Below are 20,364 nucleotides of genomic sequence, written 5' to 3'. Positions count from 1 at the left end.
TCTTTGTGTCCAGAACCCCCTGCAGCCAGGCAAGAGTTTTGGTGCTCTCGTAAAGATAAGTCATTTTAGACTATAATAACATATAGTTTAGTACTGATTACATGGTAAATAGGTGTATTAATGTGCTTTTTAAGCGTACCATAAAAGGTTTCATTTTTCTTTATGTAATAAAGCAGAAAATGCGAAAAGATCGTACAGTCGTATTTTCTGTTTACGTTTTGCCACAGCAAATCTATAGAATTTCTTTTAATTGTTCTTTGCTCTCTCCAGCAATTTAACTGTAGTGTACCTCTTCATTATTTAATTCACATTTCTGGAAAGTAGTGTAAAGTTGTTGTTTCAGAAACTTTGCACTGTTGTTTTTGATTACATATAGTTAGGCCAAATTTGTGGAATCATATTTTCGTGTTTATCTGTAATTTAACTGACTTATTCTTGATAAACTATTACGTTTATCATGAGTGAAAAGTGCTTGACTTGACATAGAATTGTTAGGTTGGGGCTTTGGTGTGACAAGTGCTGTGGATGACTGTAGTGGTGTGGGAATAGGGGAAGTAAATGAGACTCATCAGTGGTTTTGTAGGATAGGTAGTAGAGATAGGAAGATACAAGAACAGGAGGGGAAAATTGCTGCCCTTGAGGCTGAGTTAGACAAGGCCAGGGGAGATCTTGACTGGTTAAGGAGGGAGAAGGGTAAAGAGAGGTGGGAAGTGGCAGCAGGCAACAGGAGGAGCAGGCCTAGAACTTTGTCTGAGACCTTTGTGGTGTATCTGGAAAATAGATTTGACCTGTTGCTTCAGTTAGAAGCTGGTGAGCCTTAAGAAGTTGCAGGTGTAGACAGGGCACAACAAACTTTCAGCAGCAAATTGAAAAGTAAGAATGTAGGGAAATCAGTAAAGAGAAAGAAAGTGTTGTTGTTGTTGTTAGGTAGTTCCCATGGAAGAGGTGTTGGCCTACTTTTGCAGGATGAACTAGGATCAGAATACTAGGTCACCAATTTTTTTAAACCTAGTGCTGGTCTGGAGCAGGTGACAGATGATTTAGGATGATTTTGCAAAGATTTCACTAAGGAAGACACTGTGGTTATAGTGGGTGGGCCAGGTAATAGTACTGACAGAGGTCCTGGGTACAGTATAGAATGTGACCTGGCAAAGATTGCATTAGCATCAAAGCGTACTAGTGTTGAGTTTGTATATGTTCTTGGGCACCATGACCGATCTCATTTGAACTCTTCTGTCAAGAGAGTTAATTTGGAGTTGGAAAGGCTGCTTATGTCGGGTGTAGGGTCACACATTGGTGTGATTACTGTTGATTCTCTCAATATATTGGATCATATTAGGCATGGCCTTCACCTCAACAGGAAAGGGAAGGGTAAACTGGCTGGGAAAATAGCAGGAAGGTTAAAGAGGGGAGGCACTGTCATGAGTGATAAAATACCAGTGGTCTTAGGGTTCAGAAAATACCCTTTTTTAGGGTAGGGAAGACAAAAAGAAATAAAGTTTTAAGAGGGGTTAATATTGAGACAAACCTTCACTTTGAGAAAGAAACCAAAAACCGTAATTCTAGCTTATTACGTTAGCATAAACAGGTGTTAGTTAAGAATTTTCAACAATCAGCAGAAATTTCAACTCTACCCAATTTCAACTCAGTCAATGTGAAATGTCGGCTATCTTTATTGCATCAAAATATTTGAGGTCTGAGAAACAAAATTAATGAATTAATTATCTGCATAGATGAATTAGTCCTCAAATCCAGCTGACATAATCTGCCTCTGTGAACATCATGTGACCACTGGTATAGAACTTTTAAGTGTTACAGGATTTAGGTTAGCATCTCACTTTCGTGGAGCAGAAATGGAAAAAGGAGGAGTTGCCACATTCATCAGGAACTGTCATAAATTTAAGAACATAGACATTCATAAATTTTGCCCAGAACAGCATATGGTAGCATGTGCAACAGAAGTAGTTTCACAAAAAATCCTTCATAATATCAAGTGTGTGTATCGAGCACCTGGAGGTAACTTTAATCTGTTGATAAACTACCTTGAAGCTGTACTGGCCCATTTAACAACTAAAAACAAAGAAATAGTGGTTGCTGGTGATTTTCAATGTAGATTTCCTTAAAGACTCGCCCAATAAGAACTTATTTGAGTTAGTAACACTATCATTCAGCTTAATTCCCACTGTTAAGTTCCCCACTAGGGTAGCCAGTTACTCACAAACAGCCATTGATAATATCTTTATAGAAAAGTCCAATGAACAGACTTACATTACAAAACCAAAAGTCAGTGGCCTCTCAGACCATGATATGCAGTTCCTTATGTTAATACTGAACAGGATATAAAATCTGTTAAATCTGAGCTCAAGAGAGTAATCAATAAGCCAAAAATTGATTTTTTTTTTTAGTACACTCCTCAGAGACATTCACTGGAGTGATGTTTACAGTGCTCATAGCATGAATAAAAAATATAACACTTTTCTTAATAAAGTGCTTACCTTATTTGAACACTGTTTTCCCCCAAAACTAACCAAGGTTAGAGCAAAGTCTACAAAGAAGCATTGGATTACTCAAGGAATAGAGGTATCTTGTAAAACAAAAAGAAGACTGTATCTTTCAATGCGAAACAGTTCTGATGTTGATGCTGTAGCACATTCCAAGAAATACTGCAAAATGTTAGACTGTAATACGGACATCAAAGCAAATATATTACAAGGAAAAGATAGTCATATCAGATAATAAAATAAAGGCAATATGGGATATAGTGAAGGAGGAGACCAGTAGAACCAGACATAAAGAGGGACAGATAGCATTAGCAGTAAATGATACATTGGTGACAGATGTGTATAGTGTTGCAGAACTTTTTAACAAACATTTCATAACTATTACTGAAAAGATGGGGTTGTCAAGTTCTGTAGATGCTGCTATGGAATACCTCAGACCAGACATTTCAAGTAACTCCCATAATATGAATTTGACCCTCACTACCCCAGCAGAAGTAATGTCCCTCATAAAATCTTTAAAATCGAAAACGTCTACTGGGTGTGATGAAATATCAACAAAGTTAATTAAAGAATGTGATTCTGAGTTAAGTAACATATGAAGCTATCTGCATAACCAGTCATTTATCTGTGGAATATTTCCTGAATGTTGCAATATACTGAAGTTAAGCCACTCTTTAAGAATGGAGATAACGTAATAGCATCAAATTTCCGTACAATTTCACTTTTGCCAGCATTCTCAAAAATTTTAGAAAAGGTAATATTCAGTCGGCTTTATAACCATTTTATCACAAATAACATACTGTCAGTCACAGTTCGGATTTCTAAAGGGTTCTGATATTGAGAAGGCTATCTACACTTACATTGAAAATGAACTTAATTCATTAGACAAAAAAATTCATGCAACTTGTATATTTTGTGATCTGTCAAAGGCATTTGACTGTGTAAATCATATCCTTTTAAGTAAATTAGAATATTATGGTCTAACAGGAAATGCTGCAAAAAACGGTTCAAAACCTATATCTATGGCAGGAAACAAAGGGTGTTATTAGGAAATAGACATGTATTAAGCTATCAGGCGTCATCCAGCTGGGAACTAATTACATGTGTGGTCCCCACAAGGTTCCATATTAGGGCCATTACTTTTTCTTGTGTATATCAATGACCTTTCATCAGTAACATTACCAAATGCCAAGTTTGTTTTGTTTGCTGATGATACAAACATTGCAATAAATAGCAAATCAAGTGTAGTCTTAGAAAGATCAGCTAATAAAATATTTGTGGATATTAATCACTGGTTCCTAGCCAATTCTTTGTCACTAAACTTTGAAAAAACAAACTACATGCAGTTCAGAACTTGTAAGGGGTGTCCCACGAGTATATGCCTAACATACGATGACAAGCAGATAGAAGAAGTGGACAGTGTTAAATTCTTGGGATTACAGCTTGATAATAAATTCAACTGGGAGGAGCACACCACAGAACTGCTGAAGTGTCGTAACAAATCTCTGTTCACAATGCAAATTGTATCAGACATAGGGCATATAAAAATGAAGAAGCTGGCATACCATGCTTACTTTCATTTCTTAATGCCATATGGCATTATTTTTTGGGGTAATTCATCAAGCCAAGCTAAAGTTTCCCGGGCACAAAAACGTGCAATAAGAGTTATATGTGATGTAAACTCAAGAACATCCTGCAGAAGCCGTTTAGGGAACTAGGGATAAACATATGGAAGTTTGGTAACTTAATGCAGAAAAATAATTTTATTTACTGCACCCAACAAAACATGTCAATAACAACAATAAGAGCAGCAGCAGCTTTCAGGGAATGTGTGTTGAGAGTAAAGAATACTTTTATTTTTATGTGGTTTGTTGTGTAAGACAAGTTTATGTATACCTTAAGAAGGAAGATGATTTAATTAATTTGGGAGGCTAATAGATTGCAGTGTTATTTAAATTGTGGTATTAAATTAAATATCTACTGAAATTGTCGATCATTAAAATTTAAAAAAAAAATTGTTAGTCATAATGTAAAACTATTGAATGACATATGGGGCTCAATGAGAAGTAATTATTATCTGCCATTTACAAATATTGAAAAAGTCAAAGGAACTGCTTCAAATTAAGTGCATGTTTGAACAAACTTAATGCAGTTACTGATTCAAAACTTTTTATTTTGCGAAGTAAGAGAACCCATGACATTTCTTCTGTCTCTTTATTCAAGTAGTGCACAAATATTGGCAATTATAGATTGAAATAAGGTGAAATAGTTTTACAACATATAATCATGGGTTTCTACACTTGGTAAAATTTCAGTTCTTAAGGTGGGAAGTAAAAACTGACTCATGTCTCTGAGGTGGTGGTTAACGAGATACCTGCATGGAAATTAGGTGTTGTGTAGTGACATCAAAATATTGTTGCACGTGTTTAATGCATTAAAGGTAATTAGCCGTATTTACTGACAAAAATTGGGACATAAAAAAATACCCTTTTAAATGAAAATTCTGTTGTATGGTGCATGCAAAGGTATTGCTATAAAAACAAAAATCCATTAATTGTAGATAACAAGTTACAGTTCTTTTTCTATAATGCATCGCTGCCAACATAACCACTTTTTTATTGTAATACCTCAATAAGCTTGTGTAGTCAGGCCATAACTCACATTAATATTTGCAAGCTGTACTCTAATATTGATTCCCCTATCTGTGTATAATGAATGGGTAGTGTCAACTTTTCAGTATCTCCACAGGAACTAGTTTTTTGCCTCAAGGTTTATGTAAGAGGACCTTGAGATATACTTCTGCCCATTATGTGAGTAAGTCTGTAAGAAGGAAACACACTGCCACTTCTTTGTTGTGCGGATACTGTTCTTTTAGCCTGCATATTTTTTCTCACACCACAATCAAAAGTTCTTTTTGTTATTGTCATACATGAGTGCTGTTGTAGTCTTCAGCCCAAAGACTGGTTTGTGGGTGTTCTCAGCCCTAGTCTGTCCTGTACAAACTTCATCTCTGCATAAATACTGTAATCTACATCCATTTGAACCTACGTACTGTATTTAAACCTTGGTCTCCCTCTACCATTTTTATCTCCACCCACACAATTAATTCTATTAGAAAAAGTAACAATTTATTGGCATCTCTAGACGTGTCTTATCAACTGAACCTTTCTTTTAATCAGTTTGGTCATAAATTTCTCTTATTTCCAATTTGATTCAGTACCTTTTGATTATTCAATCTACTTATCTCATGTTCAGCTTTTTTTTTTTTTTTTTTTTTTGCCCCCTGTAGTACACCATTTCAAATGTTTCTCTTGTGTTAACTGTGTATCATCTATGTTTCACGTACAAGACTGCACTCTAGGCAAGTACAAGGGTCATTCAAATATAGACCTGACATTGTTCATTTGCCTCACACAGTGTTGTGAGCAGTGCAGCACAGGAAATTGCTTGTGGGGGGAATGGAGAAAGTGTACAAAAGGTATTGGTATCTGTTCCGTAATATGTTGTTATTTGCTTTTTCATCTGCAAAGGTGTGAAATTGAGTGACATTTAGAGAAACTAAAAGCACAATTAGTTGATGTTATTCTGGGAAAAATCTAAGTGTTCAATTGGGCTCAGAAGTTTTAAAATGGTCATGATAAAGTTGAAAATAAAAGTCAAACACAGTGACCGATGACCAGCATCAGTGAAGGACATATTAAAGCTGTGCATTAGCCCAGCAAGATAGTTTCCATCTCTTCTCACAAAGGCAGAAAAGACTAAGGAAAGACATCTATCAGTTACATGCTGTGAAACATGGAGCCATCACTATACTGCGGAGAACAAGAGGGCAAGTACAGGGTGGAGAAAAGTTGGAGAGGGTGCACCGGGCAAGGCCAAGACTTGTCGGGCTGGAATGACTGGGCATCTATGCTCTGGTATTGATTGACTATCTGCATAGGCAATGGACGATGAATGTTGGCAAGCTGCTGGATGATGCCAAGACTGCTTATCGCAACAGACAGCGCCTGCAACCGGTTTGCAATTTCTTCCTTTTACATGACAGTGCTTTACCTCATATGTCAGTTCTCTCTTATAAAAACTCTAGCAACCTCTTGAAATTCCATCATTTTGAAGATAAAACTGTGCTCAAACAATATATGTACAATTTGTTACTGGGGCAGCCAACTTCTTCCTTCCTTAGAGAGATCGGGAAACTTCCTACCTGATGGAGCAGAGGTTTCAGTTGACAGAAGCTGTGTCGGAAAATGTGGCACTCCATTTCTATTGTACGTATAACCAATCAAACTGTGTTGCGATATTCTGGTTTATATTTGAATAACCCTCGTGCCTTAAGAAAATAGTCCTAATCTAATTCCCTCAGCATCGCCTGTTTTAATTCGATTTCATTTCATTACCCTTGTTTTACTTCAGTTGATGTTCATCTTTTAACCTCTTTTGAAGACAATATTAATTATTTTCAGCTGCTCTTTGACGTCCGTTGCTGCCTCTGACAGAATAGGTGTCATTGGAAAACCTCAGTGTTCTTCTTCGTCTTCTTCGTCTTCTTCTCCTTCTTCTTCTTCTTCTTCTTCTTCTTCTTCTTCTTGAACTTTAATTCCCTTTCTACACCGGGGATAGGCTGCAGCACCGGTTTCGCTCCCTTCTCAATTACAGCTTCCTTTTCATGTTCTCAAACTCTTATAATGGCAATGGGTTTCTGCATAAGTTGTAAATAAGCTTTTGCTCCCTATATGGTATCACTACTATTTTCAGAATTTCAAATAGTGTATTCCAGTCTTCATTGTCAAAAGCTTTCACAAAAACTCACAAATGCTATAAACCTTTCTTCACCTTATCTTCCTACATAAGTTGTAGGATCAATATTGTCTCATGTGTTCCTACATTTCTCCACAATCTAAACTGATTTTGTCAGATCATCATCTACATCTGCACTCCACAAACGAGATTTTGGCATATGGTACCTGTGTACCATTGACAGTTCCCCTTTTCCTGTTTGTCTTGAATGTTTCAAGGGAAAAACAATTGCCAGTAAGCCTCTGTGTCCTATTGAATCTCTGTAATTTTACCATCATGGTCTTTTCTTGGGACATTCTTAGGAGACCAGTTTTGCTGTGGTCATGTTACTTTCCATGTTGCGCATAATGCAATTTTGTCATGTGCATAACCTGCTACTCGCCATCGGCAGTGAGGTCAACACCTCCAGCAACAACTGGATGTTTTGTAGCTCTCTTATATGTACAACAAAGCAGTGCCACAAGCAAATTCAACCTCAGACCAAGTGCAATAATATTTATCAGGTATCCCTGCAACTGTGCACCCATGTTAAGACTTTCCATCTGCCAGCTCACATGGTTCATCTGTGCTACACTTACAGTTGTGGACTCTGTCATTTACATGAAATAAAATGGCTCAATATTCTGGAGCACATTTTTGCACATCAACAGGTCACTGAAGATGCTGTTTACATTGGCAATCGGCAACCTGGACCAGTGGGCGACCATTTTAGTTTTGAACATTATTTTGCACCCAAAAATTCTCAAAATGCCTTTAGTTGCTAGTTACACTAAACTACCTGATCAAAAGTACAGGACCATGAAAAACTTGGTGACAAAAACCTATCGTAGTTTTGGTGACAATTTCATGCTAAGATTGACACTAGTGTGGTTTCTGGTATTGATTATTTCATATCTGGCAACAACAGCCACCTTCACAGACACAGTTAGCTTTGATAGGGCAAAAGGGGTAGTCTTTACATAATGTTCCTAAAATTGCCTATAGAGTGTAGGCAACATGAGATTCGACTTCTACGGTGCTCGTGACACCAACAGCTACCAACGTTCCAGCTGATTACAAATGACAACCGACAAGCTCACTCAAAGACATGAGTCTCACTAATTAGCCATCTTGTTCCGATACTCACCAAGCATATTTCAAAAACTCTGGAATATGTGTACCATGGTTGAAATGATGGCCAAGCAGTTTCAGGTGATACAGCTATTGACTGTCCCTAATAAAAGGTCACATTCGCAACATTCTTCTGCCCTTCAAAATCAAGATCGCAGACAGTTGCAAGCTCATGCTGCTAACATTTGCTGTTGTCATTTTGGATCACAAGCTGCAAAGTGCACAAAGCCGTATGGCTACTTAATCAGCGAGGGCAATCTGGATTGAGTGTGACAGATCACAGCACCTAGAGATAGCACCACCAACAAAATGGACATTGTCTCGTGCTGTTCAGTCAGCAGCACAGTGGTGAGTAGGCCATTTATAGCAGTACAGCACCTCCTCAGACAACTCAGTCACTACGAAGTCCAGTGTACTGTTCTGCATCAAGGTGGTTACATATACCTGTCAAAATTTCAGGTCTAATTTCTATTCTCACTCATGGCTGCAAAAAATCTGACATCCGAAATAGGTTTTGCATCCCATTTCAAGTGAACTTTTGTGTTTGCTGACATCGCTCAGCTTATCTTAGTTGCTGATTTTCCTTTGACTTTTTGTACTAACTGTGGACTTGTTGAACAAATGTCTAATAAAGGTGATTGACAGTCGTAAAGTGACTGGAACTCAGGGTCATTCTGTTGTTGGTATGATGAGAAAGTCTTTCAGAACTCTAATATTGTGCATACTGTGGATTTTTCATAAGTGTCACATAGGTTGAAACAAAAGTGGTGTTAAGCACAATACCATGCATTATACACAAATGACACAGGGCCCACCTGCTTCACAAAGTGTTCTCAGGTTTATACTAGAACACCTAAGAGAAACTAAAGACTGGGGAAATGGTTGTCAGGAATTGTACTTTGTTCCAGTGGTCCATGGGCACCTCTTCTAGACCTGGCCCTTAAAGAGGAATGATTTGTGTCATCTACAGGGTGATTACTGCAGATGGGATGTTAGAACTGTCCCAGATATGTATCCCATACCTAATATCCAAGAATTCACGTGTACCTTTAGCAGGTGCAGATGTTTTCACTATTTTGGAGTGCCACAAGGCTTATAATCAAATTCTAATGGTGCCTAGTGACAGCAATGATTACACCTTTCAATTTAAAAAAAAAAAAAAAAAAAAAAAAATCTTATTCACGTCATTTAGACCTGAAAATGGCCCAAATTTGACACTGTTTCATTTATAAATTTTTGCAATGACTGCCATTTTATTTTGCATCTTTGAATGACGTCGTGGTATTCTCATCTAATGCTTATATTTGTGACAGGCATGTTCATGAAGCACGACAGAGACTATATAACTTGGCATTGTGTTGAACAAAGATGAGTGTGTTACTGGCAAAAATGAAGTAACCTTCCTTGGCCATCAGATCTCAACAAATGGTATCTGCCCATTACCAGAGAAATTATGTGTTTAACTTGAGCTTCAGTGGTTTATAAGCAATTGAGATATTTTCTGGCATGGTGTATTTTTATTGCCATCACCTTAAGGCAACAGCTTCCATTCAAGTCCGGCCACAACACTAAGGGCAAACAAGTACTCAAGCGGACTTTCTGTGATCCGCAGGTGAGCATAGCAGAGGCAGTACTGCTCGCCCACCCTGTACCATAATACATCTAAAGCAAAGGAAATGCAGTGATAGTTGGAAGCTGTTGGTGATACACGAGAGGGCAACACAATTTTGTCCTCAAATCGAAGTACAGCCGGTGACAATCTATACAGACCAGGCCCTTTCAGGATGTCGGTAGAAGTGTTCCTTTCTGCAACTCGGGCATATTGAATGTATCAGTCAGTTTACCACAGATGTATGTCATATTAAAGGTGCAGAGAACATTGGTGCTGACTACTTTTCTCACATTTCTAGTTGGGTAAACATTTTGAACTACAACAATCTTGTGACAGGTCAACAATTGCAACTTTTATAGGTTGTGTACAGAGTCCTTATACTCCTTAAAATACCTAGGTTGAGAAAAAAATTTTGTATGCATGCTTGGAACTCATTATATGAACAAAATACTCCTTAAAAACTCCATATATATTGCCAGAATAAAAATTAGTGCACCTGGAAAGATGACACCAATTGTGATCCAATGACAACATATGCCACCTGGGAGATAGCTACCAGAGAGCCATCTGTGTCTACTTTTAAATAGGGATTTCTCATGGTCAGAAGGTTCAGTGTGGTGCAAGCATGTGAAGTAAACAGGCAACCGTGCCATGGAGACGCACTCGTGCTTCCTACAACCAGCTGAACAAGTTTGAAAGAGGTCAAATTGTGGGCTTTCGATTGGTGACATGGTCCTGTCAGAGAACTGCCACACAAGTTGGAGATGCAGCATCAGTTGTGCACTGATGCTGGTATCAGTGGTCACAAGAACATTCTCACACCCATATACAAAGCTCTGGACATCCATGCAGCATAGACGCCTGCCAGGATCACCGTGTTGTAAAGACAGCAATGGCAGATCATGCAGCTGCCACAGCACAGATAGGGCTCGTGAGCCCAGATGTGTCAACACAATTGTTGCAAACCGTTTATTAACAGTGCGCTACGGATACACACACCTCTGGGCTGTCTTACATTCTTACCACAGCATCAACATGTGTGGCTTGACTGGTGTCGTCAGAGGATCATTTAGAAGATGGAATGGGTTGCCCTGGTCTTCAGCAATGAAAGCATATTCTGCCCGCACTCAAAGTGATGGTTATTCACATGTACAATGTTGATATGAGTGCTACCTTGTAGAGTGCATTCGTCCCATACACACTGGCCCCATCTCAGGCCTTATCGTCTGGAGTGCAATAAGCTGTAACTGACTTTCACCTCTGGTGTTTCTAGAGGGTATGCTAACCAGTACTCAGTAGATGCGGAATGTTGTTACACCAGTTCTTTCGCCGTTCTTGAAACAGGAAGGCAGTGTATTGTTGCAACAACACTTGTAGATATTTTTAAAAATATCGGGAATCCGATCTATCGATGTTTTAAAAAATGTCATTATTGGCCTTCGATATATTGACAGAAAGCATCAATATATCGAAGGAAAAAATATCAACATATTGGCCTATTAAGCTATCAGCTGCACATTGTAAATATACTGCCAGTTTTAGAGTTGTATGTTTAAGTATTGACTTAATATTAGATATTCTGTATATCAAAAAGCTAGCAGTCTGCATGTCCCCCTTAGAGCAAGAACTGAAAGAAGAACATTTAATTTGAAAATTGGTGAGTTAATACTGGGACTTCATGCAGATGAAAAGCTGGTATTACAGTACTTTCTTGGTCGACTGTTGTGTTGTTAATTAACAACTGTGTACAAGGTGCACTGTAATGTAATTTTCACTCCAGTTAACCTCTCATACCTTATTTTCTTAATTAGTCATTGTCTACATGTTGAAAAAACCATTTTTCATGCTGATGTAGGAAAATTGTGTGAAGAAGCTAAATAGAGCAGTTTCTGTTGGTAACTCCAGTTAGATCAGCATTTCCCCTCACACATTTCAACCCACCACAAAAACCAATCTTGTCATTTAGATTTTTGTTAGTGATTTGCAGCAACTGTTTTTTAACAATGCCGATGTGAGGAAATAGCACACTGGTTGGGCTAAAAATTATTTTTTACCACAACTGGTGTGCTGTTTCTTCACATCTGAAATCTTGCTATTCCATTCAAACAGCCATCTCCCAGTGCCATCAGACCTCTTCTTTTGGGCTACCTATACTTGCTTCACATTGGACATGATGAAAGCTCAAAAAGTAGTAAGGCTTATTCACACAGTGAAAGTAAAATTAAGTTCTACTATGAATTCAAAATAACAGTTCCAGATATCTACCGAAAATTGTGAAAAAAATATAATATAAAATGAAAATATCTGCACTTGACATTACTATTTTGATATCGACATTTCGATATAACGTTGAAAGAAATGTCACCTTTATATATTGATATTTTCTGGGGAAATATTGATATTTTATCAACAGGCCTAATTCCAACAGGATAATGCCCCCTCCTGAAACTCAGCATGCTTTGCAAGATGTGTAGCAACTTCCCTGACCAGCACAATCTCTGGACATGTCCCCAATTGAGCACATGTGGGATATGATGAGACTAGAACAGACTCGTGCAACTCGTCAACTGACAACTCTTACAGAAATACATGAACAGGTCAAGCAGGCATGGCGTAATGTATGCAGGGACAGCATTCACCATCTGTGTGATCGACTGAATGCCAGAGTCAGCATTTGCATTGATGCCTGCAGAGGCTACACCATGTACTAATATCAGTGTTTCAGCATGGGCTGATACCTGATACCTCAGAACTGCTTGTGCTGTTGATCTGTAAATGTAATCATTTCATGTGCTCCGTATGGACTATTGCAACAATAAATCTTGAGTGAATTTGAAAGCTCTTGAAGGCTATACTTTTTATCCCTGGCAGTGTATTATCACGATGCAAAGACTACATGGCTTCAGATATGTGTGTTATTGCTACAGTTGTTGTTGTTGTGTTTTTTTCCCCCCTATAACGATTGCAAAACAAGCAAAAATAATCTTTGCGTGTCATTCAGCTCGAGCACAGTTGTGAATGACTCGGAGCGCCCTAATAACACCACCTACTCCTTTACAGCCAGAAGAGATAGTTCTTTGAGAGACTTCTTTCCTGCTGCACCCTCTCTTGTAAAGTTGTGAAAAGTGGTTAGCAGCAGTGTTGCCAGATTGTGGATAGTTATCAATAAGCAATATGTAAATACTGTGCCTTTTCAGCAGTAACTATTGAATTTTAGTAGAATAAAATATTCTTTTAAATCTTTCCCCCACCACTTCCAAATGAGGCACTAAAAATTTCTGTGCACGTGATCATGCTGCATACATAAAAAAAAAAATATTTGTTTGGGACTCCTTGGATTTTTTCTTATCAACTCTGTGCATACCCTGCTTTTACGAAAAGGTTATTCTACAGGACTGGGAGTGAAGCAAGGTGAGATGCCAGGTGGGAATTTTAAAATACACCGTGATCTCTCATGATAGAAGCCACAGCCATACATTTCACCAGAGTTCCGGAAGGTGGCATTTGACCGTGTCCACAACCTGGCACATCCAGAGTAAAATGCCATGACTAAATTGTTAACAGACTGTTTTGTGCAGGTTCTGGGCTCATACATGCCTTCAAGGCCAGTAATGCAAGGTTTGATGCCACATACATTCAGACATTGGATCTTACCTATGTCTCCAGCGAGGTTCAGTGACATAACGTGTAAATGCCTGCCACCTTCAGATGTTTACAAGTGTGTATTCACAGCAGTTAACAGATGCACAAGACAAGCAATAGCTATACCAGTCAGGCATATCCACCAAGGTGAATTCAAACACATTCATCACAAATTGTTTAGCGTGCTTTGGCTGTTCTCTCCACATTACAACATACTAGTGCAGCCAATTTGAGTCCAGTCACTTCAATGAACTGTCTAAACTGTGCAGTTTCCAAGCCTACCACACTACAAATTATCATCCTGCGAGCAGTGGAATAGTCAAGAGGTCACTTTCACATGTCACCAAGAGAATTGGATGGAAGTGACTCCTCTGGTCCTCTTAGGACTATGGACTGCATGTAAATCTGGCATTGGTGCATTGTTGACTGCAGTAGTGTATGGGCAGCTCATGAGCATCATGGCAGACTATCTTACACCAGCACTACTGCCATGCTGCATGCAACTACCAATTTAGTATGGCAGATTTGAGAATGTGTTACAGGCATCTTATGGCCACTTGCTGCACACTATGAAGAATGCTCTATTTTCGCATGCAATGAATTGATGGACTCTTCCCACATTGTGCTTCACATTTCTATAGTTCTGGCTCTTCTTCAGCCCCCATACACTGTACCTTTCCAAGCATTTTGACATGAAGACCAAAAGGTAGAAGTTTTGCAAAATGGCAAATGCAGCAAGGTGTCTGTAGAAAGAGTTAAACCAACATGCATCATATCGCCATCTTTGGACAGCATGTTGACTACCACGGTCACATAACACCCTGACACACTCATGCAGACCTCAATTACAGGGTCAACGCCTAGCAACCAATCGCAGATCACACTTCTGATTGCGCTGGTGCCACAACCAACTGTCTGCACAAAAGCTAAATGACAAGTTAGTTTCAGGTATCCTCCTATATTCTGCATGCTCCACACTTTTTTGGAGGGGGGGGGGGGATGTCTGTGTGGGAATAAAAGATCAGTTACTTGAGTTTGATATGTTCTGTGAAAGAGTTGATTGCTCCCTGATTGATTTATTGTTCAGACCATAATACATTCATTTTTTCCCTCAATAAAGTAATTAGTGTTGCATATGCAATCAGCATTGGTCTTTATATGTGGATATTAATTTTGCCTACACCCTAAACAGCCTGTGTTTGCTTTTTCCCTCCATTCTTGTGCAATTAACCAAGTGCTCCATTTCTAATGATGTCAATCTCTGAAGACACAACTCCAGCTTTCCTTTCTCTGAATGCAATAGTAATGCTTTGTTCTTGTATTTAGGACTGTAATTGTTATCGAAATTTGGTAGTCCAGGTACATTTGTAACTGAAGGGAGTGCATAACAGAAACACCTGGAAAAGCCAGACACCAGTGTTTAAAGTAACAAATATTACTGTAGTAATGTTGATTACATTTATGGTTTCCATCATACCCATAAATCGTTTAGTGAAGACAGAAGTCTACTTCCTTATTTGCAAGATGTATGTGTTAGATGTATAGTGTGGCTCAGTGGGGGGTCACTCTGCAGATCCAAAGGTGCGTGGATCAATTGCTAGCTGAGCCTTGGATTATTTCTGTCACTTATAATATCTTTACATCTGCCAATGATTTGTGCGTACTGGAAATGCTGAGTTGCGCTCTGCTTCAGAGACAATGTTAAACAATAGTTCTTCGTATAACTGCCTGTGCAAGTCAGTTTGAAGATCAGAGAAAAGCAAGAGGATACCACCTCCAAACCAGTCCATTCCCAGGACAGCTTTACCCTTACATGTTTAGCCTGAATAACATACTTAGGTTTGTTGTGTTGTGAAGACCCAGTTGTATAGGGATAGTCTGTGAATGTACTACCATGAGAATCTGGAGCAATGGTAGCTATGCAGGTGGGGCCATTTTCGCTTGCAGTACTGAACTGCTTTGAAAGCTTCTCCATCTCTGGTATTTTGTAATGTATTCAAATACAATTTCTTGCAAAATATCGGAAAAATATCACTGGAATTATGTTTAAAAAAGGCTAAACACACTTCAGCAAAATTCATACAATTATATTTTGGTCAAAGGTTAATAGATGTGACACTCCTCAAGATGAATGCTTTGCCATGCAAAAAATTTATGTAAAATGTTCCGTGCATGACTTCGGAGGTCATTGCTACATCAGCCTCACTTACATTCCAATAATAAGCATTGAATAGGGCACTGTAAATATTTTCCACAGTCTCGTTGGTTATATTCATTTTTGGACATCCAATGCGTTCATCTTCAGTGCATGCAGGGGGGAGAGGAGAGGAGTGGAGGTTAGGATTCTTCAGTGTTTATCAATTTCTATAACTGTTTGACCTAAACCTTTTAAAAGATGTACTGTACCACAGTTTGTCATACACACCCAAAATTGTTAAAACTTCATTTTTTATGAGTTCACTGTAAGCAAACTTTCTTGAACTTCACAGCACACCACATGAAAGTTGCACTTTTTGAAGATAATGCCATTTAGCCGATATTCGGTCCACACTCTGTTAGGTTGAACAGTTGTAGAATGTACCTTCTATAACTAATATCTAATTTTGTTTATATTGATACTGAAGCATTCCACACACACACACACACACACACACACACACACACACACACATTCTCTCTCTCTCTCTCTCTCTCTCTCTCTCTCTCTCAAAGTGCTTCCCAGGTATCTGGAAGTCCTGTTATGTCTGCGAATAGCACTATTAAGAAGAATGTAGACAGGAGCAGATTTACATTGTCAGCATTATTTCAGTTTCATTCTACACATTATTACAAAGTAGTAACATCATAGCAAATCAATAATTAAATATTCTGCAATAATAAATAGTTATGTAATGTTTATATGGAAATCTATACACAAACAACAACAAATCACTTTAGGAAGCAGATGAGGGAAGTGTGAACACAAAGAACCAAAGAAATTTGCCTCCTTATGTGTATTTCAAGAACTATCCCACAGCTGGATATTTTGCTATGTGGGTCTTTGCCACTGTAATGGGCTTAGACTTATTAATTGTGAGGTTTTTTTTATGACATTAGAATTTGTTGTGTCTCAGGTGATTTCTGACTTCCTTGTTATTACTGTTGCAATCTTGTCATTGCTGTTAATGTATCCTGTCGTTTTTAGTTTTGTTTGCTTGTGCAGTAGCGTAATCATTCCTTAAGAATTCTTACTTTCTTGTAAATTTGTGAAAGCAAACCCAAGATTTCAAATTCACATAGATCATGGACCATAATTTACTGCTGAGTTGATTCTTTCTCCCCAGCAGAATGGAAGCGTAGATAGTACAGGACAGCATATTCTGAGAGTCCATAGATACTTTCTTTTCCATTCATTTTGGCATTTAGAACCTTATGTATGGCAATTCTCTCTGGGAAATAGTTAGCACTTCAGTGCCTTTTAGCACATGTTTTCCAATTAATACTGATTTGTTGTTGCTCAATGTACTGTATGAGATTGTAATGAACACTATGGTGTGATGATTTTATGTTGAACATTGCTGCATCATAAAGTCTTGTTTGTTTATTTTCTTTAATACTAATTTTCTTTGAACCTGTGCGCAAGGACTTCCAGCATTTCTTAAGAATATCATTCTTTCTTTTGCAGTCTCATCTGGATACTGCTGATGCAAGGACACTCCGCAGTTCTCTAAAGAGGCGATGTCTAAGAGATCGTAATGATGCATCTTCACGTCCACATACACCTGCATCAACTTGCAAAAGTACTTCTTCTGCTTCACGGTCGAAAATGGGCTTCCATCAGCAAAGGACAAATGGTACAATAACACCTTCGTTACGACGTGTACGAACTCCTGTGCGTACTCCTCTGCGGACACCACCTTCTTCAGCCAGTCGATCATGTCGACTTACATCAGCCCAGAGGGGGAAATTACCAATTATAATTTGATAAAATACGTAAAACAATTGTACGAATTTGTAATCTTTTTGTCTGTGTCCATACATTTAAATAAGTGTTTTTCTAATTTAGTTTTGTAACATATTTTTATATTTTCTTGCACAGAAAAATATTAGAAGAAAATTCACACATAATTACAGCTGATAAACGTGTTTGTTGCAGTATTTTATCAGCAAAACTCGGAGATGGGTTATGTTGACACACACATACCATCATTTGTGAAACTTACTGGTATATATCATAGTTCAGTGTTGAAATTGTCTGTTGGAAATTATCAGTGCAAATATCGTCTCCATCATACAGTGAAATACAAATTTTACATTCATTTCAAGGCCTGTCATATTTTATTGCGATCTCTTTTTAAAAATTTTACTAGCTTCATTGTTTACTATTGTAATTAGCACTTTTATATTATTTACATACAATTTTTCTAGTATTTTGATGTGCCGTAGATTTGTCATAACATTTTATTGGGATGAATGTATCAGTATCATCTGCACTTGTGGAATTCTAACATTATATCATTCACATGTCTCCCACAATGTAGTATCAGTTGTTCTACTTAATTCTGAACTATTTTCAGTCTCACATCTAATGTAAAATCTCAGTTTCACTGTACATACAGAAAATCATACGACACTGTTGTATTTATGTTTTTTGTCTCTGGCATTTTTATGCAAACCTATCAACATGTGTGTAGTCTCGGAGGATTATTAGCGTCATGTTAATGTCTTTCAGCATGCTGTTGGCACGGCAGCAGTAATGGCAATAACTTCAGTACATGGTTGATGCCATTATCAATAATGTTGTGTAAATATCTCTAGATCTCTTATACTAGGTATATATTCTATGTAATGTTAAATTTCTATATTCATTATGTAATATGTCTTCCATTCTGATCTTTATGATATGATGTAAATGATATGAAGAATTAAAATTTTTCTGGAACATTGCTTTATTTTCTTTACATTTTTTTTTTAATAGTGCAATAATGTTATTTACTGGAAGTTAACCTGTATTTGATGAAAACCTTGGTAGAAGTGTCATTGAATAGAAAGTGCATGGACTTTACTTTTTTTGCTATTAGTTGTGGCTGTGATGAGTTGCAGGTCGTTGAAATACTATTAGCATTGTTGTGAAGTAACCGTGAATAAATGATTGACTGTGATCTAATTTTGCAGTGCACTGAAACAGTGATTGACTAACTTCTTTTGGGATTTTTGTTTTCCAGTACCTTAGGTTATTCTAAAAATTTAGTATTTACTTTCATATTTAATATCTGTGACACTGTTTCTGTTCAGTAAAAGCAGTATTAAAATTTTTATTACTTTTTTGCTCAGTTTTAGTGTTTATAACAATAAATTGACAACTGCTTATAAATAATTTGTAGCATGCCTCATTTGTCATTAACAGCAAAATAAAATTATTAATTCTTTATGTGAAAATAATGCCTTTTTCATTGACTCTAGTTTAGATATTCTAACGTTTTTCAAACGACAAGAGACAGTGTGGTATTTGGTTGCAAGGCACATTCATTTCTCAATTCAGTTAACTTGCACGTTGTGTGTAGCCGATCCTCTTCTCTGGGTAATCCGCTACATTGATCTCCCACAAGCTTCTTCTCCGAAGACTATAGCTGGTTAAAGGAATTTATTAAAACACTTCTCTATCCTTGAAATAATTTTTGTACTCATGTAATACTTTTCAGTTCAATCACTTTATATTGTCAGTTTTCACAGATAATAATTTCTGCAAGCTAACTCATTCTTTACACGTTGGACTTATTTACACATATGCAAATAGCATACATGTGTCTTTCTTCGTTCACAGCCAAGACATGAAAAAATTCAAAAGTCTCTAGTCTCAAGCAAGTCCAATACATGAATGTGCATAAAAATCTATATTTGATTGTTCATTAGTCTTTTTTTCTCAATCACCACAGACACTAACACCTCAAAGAATATGACACAATTATTCCTTGAGTGCTCCTCATGCCTTCTGTGGTGCTGGTGGCAAACACTTGTCATCATTGACTTGCCCCTCTTACAGTCTTCTAATAACAAACTTCCAACCTGCACATAGAAGCAGATAGATCGGTAGAAATGTTCTCGCTCTCCCGCATTCGAACCTAAAATATCGGGTGTTCGAGACAGTTGAAGGCTGAGTGTTTCTAGAATTCTTGAGGCACTACAATATTTGTTCTTTATATAATTATGAAACTGTATTTTTCTGGATGTTAAATTATATTACTAATTTTGCATTACATCTGCTTGTAGTGTTATTGCTACTGAGCAGACAGCAGCAGTACCTTGGAGAAATACTGACAGTATTGCTTCATGTGTTTGCCTGTGCAGCTGGACACTGTGTGTCTAACTCCTTCACAAAGGGACACAGTACAGTTGAGTACTGTTTCGTGATGGAGGACTGAACCGAACCCATTGTGAAATATGACTGAGAAGATACAGGTTGTCCAGAATTAAAGTTCCAATTTCAAAGTGCTGCAAAAAGAGAACCACTGCTCTGAAGGACATCAGATTTGAATAGCGTATTATTGACACGGGGGAAACATCACTGGGGTGGGAGGATAACTTACTGAAAATTGTACAAATAGATGATGTCATTAGTGTCAGAATATGCACACTAGCAGACACGTAGCACACAGCTGTTCCGTCCAAGACACCCAACATGCCTGTCTTCATGAAGGAATGCATGCTGCTGGTAAAGATGTT

At 37.7% G+C, this 20,364-nt stretch overlaps 1 protein-coding gene across 2 annotated transcripts in view; it reads left to right on the top strand.

Moving 5' to 3' along the window:
• The window catches only part of LOC126162323 (protein regulator of cytokinesis 1-like), a 140,160-nt gene extending 121,116 nt beyond the window's left edge, over positions 1-19,044 (top strand). Inside the window, exon 13 of one of the 2 annotated variants that reach the window (XM_049918749.1) lies at positions 17,327-19,044. In XM_049918749.1, coding sequence (XP_049774706.1) covers positions 17,327-17,626 — 300 coding nt within the window. In that variant the 3' untranslated portion in view covers positions 17,627-19,044. The remainder of the gene's footprint in view (positions 1-17,326) is intronic. The other variant, XM_049918748.1, reaches the window with a different exon arrangement.
• Positions 19,045-20,364: the final 1,320 nt, after the last annotated feature.

The sequence above is a fragment of the Schistocerca cancellata genome, chromosome 2, assembly GCF_023864275.1.
Source record: "Schistocerca cancellata isolate TAMUIC-IGC-003103 chromosome 2, iqSchCanc2.1, whole genome shotgun sequence".
In the NCBI taxonomy this organism is placed as follows: domain Eukaryota; kingdom Metazoa; phylum Arthropoda; class Insecta; order Orthoptera; family Acrididae; genus Schistocerca; species Schistocerca cancellata.
Note: the sequence above shows the minus strand (reverse complement) of the source record. Positions and strands in the feature narration are given on the sequence as shown.